Below are 9,588 nucleotides of genomic sequence, written 5' to 3' on the forward strand. Positions count from 1 at the left end.
CTCTCTAATCACTAGAAAACAGTTTAATAAATTTGTGTTGCTAGATGAAAAAAAAAACAAAAAACACTAGTGAAACAAAACAATAGACTTTGTAAGGTTCAATGGGTATTACACACCAAGGTTCAAGATCTCAGTTTTCAATTTCGTTTCGACCAGTCAAAAACCGAGATATGATTGAAACCAGTGATTTTTCCCAGTCGACTCGAATTGGTGGTTTCGAGCCCCAGAAATGTCTTTTTTTATTTGATTTTTTATAAATTGCCTATTTTTGACATTCTAAACACAATGTCTGAACTATTTTAAGCAAAAAAAAAAAAAAAACACTCAAAATGGTAGTTGTGGTTTTTTACCCAAGTTTACTAGTGTATGCACAGTGTACTGAGAGTCATAATTGTCAAGCCAAGCACTTATTTATGCCTCACACAATACTTGTGGTTTTTTACCTCGGTTTAGTAGTGTACACACAGTGTATTGAGAGTCATATATAGTTGTTAGGTCAGACACTTATTTATGTCTAACACCATCTTAAGTAAATATATTTTATTTACTTAAAATATTATTCATAAATTAGCAAATACCCCCTATACCCCCCTATTTGAATCCAATAAAATAGTTTAAAAAATCAAATTCTAAAAGGAAAACAAAAGTCAACCCCTAAGTTCAAGAACAAAAACTGGATTTTTTACGGCAGGTGAAATTTTCAACTTTCTAATGCTGGGGTTTTCCTCAAATCTAAAAATTTCATAAATCTTAATACGGTAAAACATTACTAAAGGCCAAAAGTGCTGTAAAATATTCATTTGTTTTGATGTCTAAAAAATTATTTTCATTTAGAGCGATTTTGACTATATTCGCGCACACCAAATTAAATTTAAAAATACTACAGAAACAAAAAAAAGGGGTCTATGGGATTTCGTTGCTTACATTAGTGGGCTAATTCGGAAAGACCGTTAAGAGGTTGTAGGGCCCGATGTCTAGAGGGTTTTGCAATACATTTGTAGCAAAGAGAGGTGTGAGGGCGAGTAGCAGTAACCCGATTCTCCATTGATAGTGAAGCAAATCTCATCTCACAGTAGATGCCACCAAGTTTGCCAAACCACATAAATCCTTATCTATATTGTGTGATTGTTTGTTTGCGATTTCTGTTCGTTTCCTGCATCGTTTTAGGTTCTCTTTTTTTCCTACACGGGGTTCAATGGGTATCACACACACAAAACTCCCTCCCCCCTCCCATCCCCTGTGTTATCTCACCAATCACTTGAAAGCACTAGTGAAACAAAACAAGGGGTCTTCGGGGTTCAATTGGTACCACACACTAAAAAAACCCCTCTCATGTGTTTTGTTTCACAAGTACTTTTAAGTAGGGGTGTCAATTGTTTGGTCTGGTCCGATTTTGATCGGGCCTAATCGGTCCCCTGCCACTTTTGGATCCTGCACCATGACTAGCCTGTTTAAGTAACCAGTCCTCATAGCCTCATAGGCTAGGCATGGTCTCATTTATAAACGGCCGATGGGATTCCAATCTTTAATCCGGCTACACGGGCTTCTACACATTTTATTTCTAAAACGGGCTTTAAACATGCTTCTACACCTTTTATCTCTAAAATGGGCCTTAAGTAGGCTATTGAGCCTTTTATTTCTAAACGGGCCATGCCGGAAATTGGGCTACTAAGCCATTTTTTGACCTTTTTCCTCCTGAACGGGATCTAACATGGGCTCTAAAATGGGCCATGTCTGTAACAAACAGTTTCCTTCTTAATAATATAGTATTGGGAGAAAGAATGCTACTTGGACATGTGGGCTCCTGCATCTAGACATAAGGGAGGGTGAAATGACCACTGCACCCCCATAAAAGGCGGATTTTCCTGGGGGAACAGTGGTCATTTCACCCACGCCTATGTCTAGGCAAAGGTGCAGTGTACCGCACATGCCCAGGTAGCATACTCTTTCCCTATACTATTATTCCAACTTATATGCTTTTTAACCTTTTTTTTTTTGTTTTTTTGATAACAATCTTTATTATCTAAAACCCTTGGGCAAAAGAGTCCCAGAGGAGTCCAGAAACAAAACATTACAAAGAAAAGCAGGAGGAGAAGTCTCCCAGAAGTCATCACATTGTTTCAAAGAGGCTCGAGAGGTAAACAGTCAGCAGCAAAGTTCCCTTCTCTGAGAGTATGCTTGAAATCCAGAGTGTAAAAGAAAGGCCAAAGAGCTAAGCAATCATCAATGATTAACTTAATTCTCCAAGGGATGTTCCTAGCAGAACCATTTAAAATTGAAATGAGCAATAAGCAATCACTCTCAATGCAAATACATCTCAGATTCAAGGATTGCGCAACAAGGAGCGTCTGCCTTAACCGCCAAAGCTTCTGCCACACAAGCAAAGTCGAAACCAATACCTTTCGCAACTGCAAATAAAAATTGTCCATTAGAATCCCGACCCACACCACCAATATCACTCAGCCCAGGGTTACCATTGCTCGCTCCATCAACATTAATTTTTACCATCCCTGGAGGAGGACTGCACCAAGAAATCAGATTTGACAAGGGGCGTTGTGACACTGCCGAATTGGTGGATAAGAATTCTTTAACAAGATTTTCACTTTATGCATAATCAACAAAGGAGAAGACCAACTTTGACGGAATATCGATGCAAGGTAGCTAATCCAAATCTGCCAAAGCACACCAAAAATGAAAGATAACTTGACCGAAATAATAGAAGAAGGGGATGAAAGAATCCACCTGTGATAGTTGATATATCAATTAGGGCCCTTTTGGGTTTGGGCCTTGCCTTTTGGGTTTGGGGTTAGATTAGAAATTTTACAGGGCTTGTAGTGGGTCGGGCTTAGTCAGGCACATTGACAATCGATCCTGGTCGGGCGATTGTCGGGCAGCACCTTTTGCAATGGGAAGACTGAATGTTAGTCGGATTGGGCTCGGTTGGTCTACCAGTGCGAGCCTAGAATTGATATGCCTACTTTTAAGTGACTAGAGAAGTTTTGCGGCCGATGGAAATTGCCCATCACCGTGGATTTATGTTAAACTTTTTCTTTGGTGCAAATTTTTCAGCCAAGTGGATCTAAGAAAAAATTTCTAAACCGACTCTCCTTTCTGTCACATGGCAAAGCTGAATATGGTTGGAAGTTTGTGTAAATATTGATTTAGGCTATGTTTGGAAGCCAAGAAAATAAAAAACAGAATAAGACAAACATAGTATAAGAAGGGTGCACAGACAATCTAAAGGTGCATGGAAATACATGAGGAAACATACCAATAAATGGGCGAGTTGTTGGTGATAAAAACCCCAAACACTCACACGCAGGGATATGCACGTGGTGCAAGTAGTGCGGGCGTGCCAGAACCTTTGCACAGGTTCTAACAAGGCCAAGAACAGCCTAATCTGACTCCTTACCAGGCTAGTAGGTTTGCCTCCTACCTGAGTAGCTCTAAGGTCTATTAGGTTAAGCCAACAACTACGGGCTACAGCCCGAAATGCTATTGATCTATTACAAGAAGAGAAAGATTTGGGACAAAAAAAATAATGAAACTGAAATAACGAATACAATAATCAATCATTCCAGGTATAACTCTGAGCTCTGTGCATACACCCTCGTCTCCCTGAGTATGTGACCTTACATTCCTTTCAGCCCCAAATAAAGACAAGAACAGCAATAAAGAATGCAAAAACAAAACAAGTAAAGCAGTAACGTAAAGAAAGTAAAGCAAATGCTGGTTGTCAGGTGTGTTTGTGTGGCTTCTCCAGATCCATTGCCTTCCTTTTATAAGATAAGCACCAGCAGTTATCAGTCCGTACGGTTACCCCCACCAGGGCCACTCTTTTCGGTCCATGCTCCTCAGCCCCAACCAGGCACCGCCACGTGTGTCACTATCCCTACTCTGCCTCCAACTGCCAAAGCAGTGGTGGGGCCCAGCACCGTAAGACTTTTCCATACTCCCCGAACGACGTAGCTCTGCGTTCACCGATGCCTGCGTCTCTGACACGTGGGCCAGCCCATAACTGACAGGGCGCAACCACGTTCCAGCGTCTCCCTGTGCTTTCGGCCCCAACGACGCCCTCCAACCCTGGCCTCTCTGGCCCAGCCTGACCAGAACTAGTGGGTTTGGGCCACAAATAATGCCCCTCACAACCTCCCTGAGCGGTGCCACGTGGCCCAAGCTCACAGGGGGTTGTGTTGGAAAGGCCGAAATGGCAACTACCTTCAACTGATCCCTCGCGCCAAATCTCCCAGTCGCTTCATCTTCTCGGATAGTTGGGTTTTGAATTTCAAACCCTACTGCCATAATGATGGCACAAGTTCCAGCCTCTATTAAAAGCTCCTGCTGATTACCGAGGGTTCTTCAACGAAAAACCCTTCGTGCTCTCCTTTCTTCATCGCCTTCCCTCTTCCATCTCCTCACCTTCGCAAAGCCCCTCTTCCCTGATGCCATGGCCAGAAAACCCACAGAACCTGCAGCGGCGCAAGAGGTGGAAGACCTGCTGGCACAGAAACGCTCGCTCCTGCCCTCCACAATCCAAACCGTTGTACAGATCCCTTGCTCTGAGCCCTCTGTCTTCAAACTAGGCCCAGCCTTTGTCTCTCGCCCTACTAGTTTGTCCAACTTTCCCAAGTATGACCAAGAACAGCTGCTCTTCCAATCCCCGGCCCCCCTGCAACTCCAGGATAGGGCCTTTGGGCGACTGTGGCCCCATTACCTCCCAAATTGGAAAACCTGGGTCGATAAGGTGGTCTGCGACCGCTCCGATCTGTTGATCAACCTCGGTGTCCTGCACGTCGTCCAACTCTCAACCACCTCCATTCCTCTTGACCGTCCCCTGCTCCAAGCTGCTCTCCAGTTCTGGTCACAGTCGTCCAACACCTTTCACTTCCACTTCGGGATGGCGGCCCCAACTCTCCTGGATGTTGGAGCCCTTACCGACCTGAAGGCCGAAGGAGAAGAGTTCAATGGCTCATCCCCTGGCCTGACCAATGACCGCGAGGTTGAGGTGGATCATGGCCTCTAGTTTACCAAGTCTGCAAGCTACAGCTTCTATCTTCGAGCCTATCGTCAGACCCGTGGTTCTATCTCAACCCGGGAGCTAACGGCCTTCTTTCTATTTTGGATCTGCCGTTACGTTGCCTGTGTTCAGTCGAACAAGATCTCAAAGACCTACCTCCGTTTGGCCAACGCCTGGGGCAAGGCCGTGTGGTCAACCTAGCTTCTTTTGCTATGGCCACCCTCTTTCGAGGTTGCAACAACATTACTGAGTTCGATTTCACCTATGGCGGTGGCCCATTCTGGCTCCTCCAGATGTGGCTTTGCGCTTACTTCACTAATTTGTACGTCGTGCCTTTGTCGCTTCCCATTCGGACTGTGGTCGGCTACTTATTTGCCTCTTCCCCCCGCCATGACCTGAAAACTTTGTCGGAGTACTACAATTTCTTTTCTTCTTTTGAGCCAAACCCAAGTGGTAGCTTCTTCCTCCCTTTTTAGATGCAAGAGGTCGTCCCTGAGTGGCTCTCATTAGCTATTGATTGTCCTACGTCCGCCCCAGCCGTATGGGCCAAGTTCTTGGTCTACAGAGACCTTCACATCGGAGTCACCCTAGAGCCGTCGGGGAACAACACCTGCGACTTTGAGATGTACAATCCTCACTTTTGTGCGCCCCAATTCGGCCTCCACCAGGCGGTCCCCTATCCCAACTATTATTCCATTACGGATTGTGAGCTGGACCGAATGGTTTACTCGAACGTGGCCGATATACTTCATGCTTCGGCCATGAATGCCCTAGTCCTTTCAAAGTTCAAATTGTAGTTCTTTGTCAGAGAGCCCACAACAACCGAAGATTTTATGGCCTGGTGGGACATATACTTCACCTCTCTCCTCCCACTTCGGCCTTGTCATAAGAGCAGCAAGGGCCCTCCCTCATCCTCAGGTACTACTAGTCATCGAACCGCTGCCCCAAAGCGGAAGAAAGCGTCAGCCTCTAAGTAAGCCGCCGGTAAGCATCATCTTCGCCTTTTCTTGTTCTGCTACCCTGCCTGTCTTTTGCTGACCGACCTTCTTGTGATCGCAGCCAAATCCTCAGCGTGGCCCACATCTTCGATCCTGTCAGCCCGAAGCGATCATGGGTCATCTCCAGAAGACAACGAAGACTCTGAAGACGAACCTCCTACAGTGAGTAAGAAGCTGAAAAGCATCAGCCCCTCAAAGGCCGCTCAACGCCCGGCCTCCCTTTCAAGTGTGTTTCAAGGAGGCCAGACCGTAAGCACTAGGCCTCACGCCCTTGCAGCATCTCCCTCGGTCACCTCTTGCTCAGTGAAAGACCGAACTTGGTCTAGCGCACGCTTGAAGCAGACCGTCACCGGCAAGTCCATCCAGGTTGTTGTCACCAGCTCCTCAGGGTCCGAGTCCTCCTCTCCCCCAAATGACACCTCCGAAAGTAACACCGAAGAGGAAGAAACTGGCGCTAACACGCTTGGCAGCCACGACGTGGCCTAACCCAGTGGGTCCAAGACCCCAGTTCAGGAACCTAATCTGCCTTCCCCTCCAAGCCATGTCACCCCTGCAGTGACCCCTACGATACGTGTGCCTTTGCCCCGACGTTAGTTCTCATGTTTCGCCAATGCTAACACATCCTTCCTTTCAGGTTGTTAGTGTAGAAGCACTTCTGGCCTACCTGAGTTCCTCTAAAGATGAGAAAGAGACTGGTGATGCCTCGGGTCCCGGATCCATTCCTGCCCATGTGGCCAAGGCAAAAGCACTCCTGCACTCTTTCCTGCAGTCCCCTTTTTGCGACACTGTGGGTGCTGGGAACCTAACGACCATCACCGAGGCACTTCAGACCCTACTGTCATCGCCAGACCTTCCCATCGCAGTCAAAGAATGGTTAGCCGGGCCATTGCCTTCATGTTTGATGTGACCACCTCGGCCCCCCTCGCCCTCAAGAATGTTCAGACCTACAAAGCCCTTCTCAAAGAGAGCGATGCCATGGACGAGAAAATATGGAGGTTACGAGATGACCTCAAGATGATCCTGGATGGGGTACGAGAAGGGCAAGACCATCTAGCCCGAATGGACTAGGACATCCAAGTTTTAGAAGCCCAGCTAGCAACCCTTCGGTCTGAGAGGGCCATTTCTGGACCAGGAAGTCAGAAAGAAACTTCTCAGCTCCAAAGCTATGTCCGTAGAGGCAACCTCTGCCAAGGCCCAAGTCAAGCAGTAGAAAGCACTGAGGCTAGGCCACTAAGCCAGCCTGGCCATAGCCAATGAACGCCTGTCAGTTATGGAGAAGAAGTGGAGTGAAATTTAGGAATCCACCCCTCAGGACTTTTTCAAGTAGGCATGCGTGCCTTCCCCCCCCCCCCCCCCGCCATTGTTAGATGAATAGTGGTACTTTATTTGTTTTCTGCCTTTCCCTTCGTTTGGCCTACTTAGGCCGTGTTTGTTTCCCTTGTGAGTAAAGCTTGCTTTCTTTCTATCAATTCACGGCCTTGCTCTTGGGGCGCTCCACTGTTGTTCCATCTATCCTAAGTCCCAAATCATGGGATGGAAGGTTTTAAGGAACTTACAGTTGATAGGCCTGATCTGGATGCATCCCTCCAAGTCATGTAGCCTGTAATCCCCACCACGAAGCACCTGGCAGATCGTAAACGGTCCTTCCCACTTTGGGGACCACTTGCCCAACCTGGGGTCCTTCACCCCAACTGGAAGCACGGCCTTCAGGACGATGCCCCCTTCCTGGAAGTGCTTTGGGCTAATCCTTCTGTTGTAAATTGTCCCCACCTTTTTCTTCTGAACTTGCATCCTGTCCAGCGCGGCCAAATGTTCCTCCTTTAGGTCATCGAGCTCGGCCATCATGGCCTCTCTATAGGTTGTTGGTGTGAGCCCCTACTGGATTTCCACCCATGTTGACTTTACACTAACTTCAACGGGTAGCACTACGTCGTGGCCATATGTTAAAGAAAAGGGCATAGTACCCATGCTGGCCCACTGTGATGTCCTGAATGCCCACAGTACTTCAGAGAGCATGTATGCCCATCTTCGTGGGTTGTCATCCACAACCTTCGCCAAACACCCCTTGAGAATCTTGTTACTTGCCTCGGCCTGTCCATTGCCTTGCGTGTAGTATGGGGTGGAATGGGTGAATGTTATTCCCAATTTAGCTGCAAATGCAACCACCTCATCTCCAACAAAAATGCTCCCATTGTCACACGTAACAGTCTCTGGAAGCCCAAACCTGTGAATGATATGACTCTTGAGGAATTGGATGACCTCAGCCTGATTGACTCCCTTCATTGCCACGGCCTCAACCCACTTGGTAAAATAGTCAGTGGCCACAATAATGAAGCAATGCCCCTGCGTAGTCGGTGGGGTAACCTTCCCTATAAGGTCCATAGCCATGGCCATAGCTTAACCACTGGATTAAACTCCGTTGCTGGCAACAGCTGCACTGGTCCATGGGTCTGACATGCCCAACATCCTTTAGCGTATCTAACACAGTCGGTCATCATTGTTGGCCAATAATACCCATGACGCCGAATCAACCATCTCATCTTAGGGCCAGCCTGGTGCGCTCTACATATGCCCTCGTGGACTTCGGCCATGACCAATGTTGCCTCATTCAGGCTGACACATTTGACCAGCAGGTCATCCTTGCCCTTCTTATAAAGGTCCTCTCCAATCAACACGTATCTCGTGGCTCTGTCCTTGATCCTTCTATCAAACTCTGGCCCCGGGTTACCCAAATACTGGACGATTGGTGTTCGCCAATCAGGCTACGTGTCTTTGATGTGGTTAACTTCCAGATGGCTGCCCTCATGGATTGTAGACCGTGTCTGCCTTTTGATGACGATGGTTTTTTTTAGACTGCCTTCTAACAGACCGATGCTGAAAGCCACCTGGGCCAACCAGTTCGCGGCCTGATTCCTTGACCGTGGGATGTGGCGAACCACCATGTCCCGGAACCCCTCGATTAGCCTCTTGGCCTGCGCAAGATATTCCACCAAATGTTTGCTCTCACACCGATACTCCCCGGCCAGTCGCTTGATTACCAACTGCGAGTCTCCGATGATCTCTACGGTGTCAGCCTTAAATCCAAGAAGCAGCCTCATCCCCAGTATGAGGGCCTCATACTCGGCTTGGTTGTTAAAATAAGGGAAATCGAGCTGGAAGGCCACTTGAGTCTTTGTCCCCTCTGGTGAACGTAGGACAACCCCTACCCCAACAGCTTGCTCGGTCCTGGATCCATCGAAGAAAAGCTTCCATGGTGTCAGGCCGATGAGGGGTACCTCCATCATATCCCTTACTGCCTCCATGGGAGGATGATCGACAAGAAGTCTGCTAACGCCTGTCCCTTGACTGCTTTCTGAGGCACATATTGGAGAGAGAACTCGGTAAGAACGAGAGTCCACTTTCTAACCCTTCCCCTAGAAATTGGGCACGTGAGCATGTACTTGATGACGTCGATCTGGAAAACGACATTTACCGTAGCCGGCAAGAGATAGTACCTAAGCTTATTGCAGGAGAAGAACAACACCAGGCAGAGCTTCTCAATGGTCGGATACTTCCGTTCTACTTTTGTCAAGG

General features: G+C 47.4%; 1 protein-coding gene across 1 annotated transcript; it reads right to left on the reverse strand.

Annotated features, from left to right (window-relative positions):
• Nucleotides 1-7,890: 7,890 nt before the first annotated feature.
• On the reverse strand, nt 7,891-8,409 carry LOC122649420 (uncharacterized protein YagA-like). The gene has a single exon (XM_043842599.1). It carries the CDS (start codon nt 8,407-8,409, stop codon nt 7,891-7,893), a length of 519 nt encoding a protein of 172 aa, XP_043698534.1.
• Between the last annotated feature and the right edge of the window lie 1,179 nt (nt 8,410-9,588).

The sequence above is a fragment of the Telopea speciosissima genome, chromosome 1, assembly GCF_018873765.1.
Source record: "Telopea speciosissima isolate NSW1024214 ecotype Mountain lineage chromosome 1, Tspe_v1, whole genome shotgun sequence".
Lineage (NCBI taxonomy): Eukaryota > Viridiplantae > Streptophyta > Magnoliopsida > Proteales > Proteaceae > Telopea > Telopea speciosissima.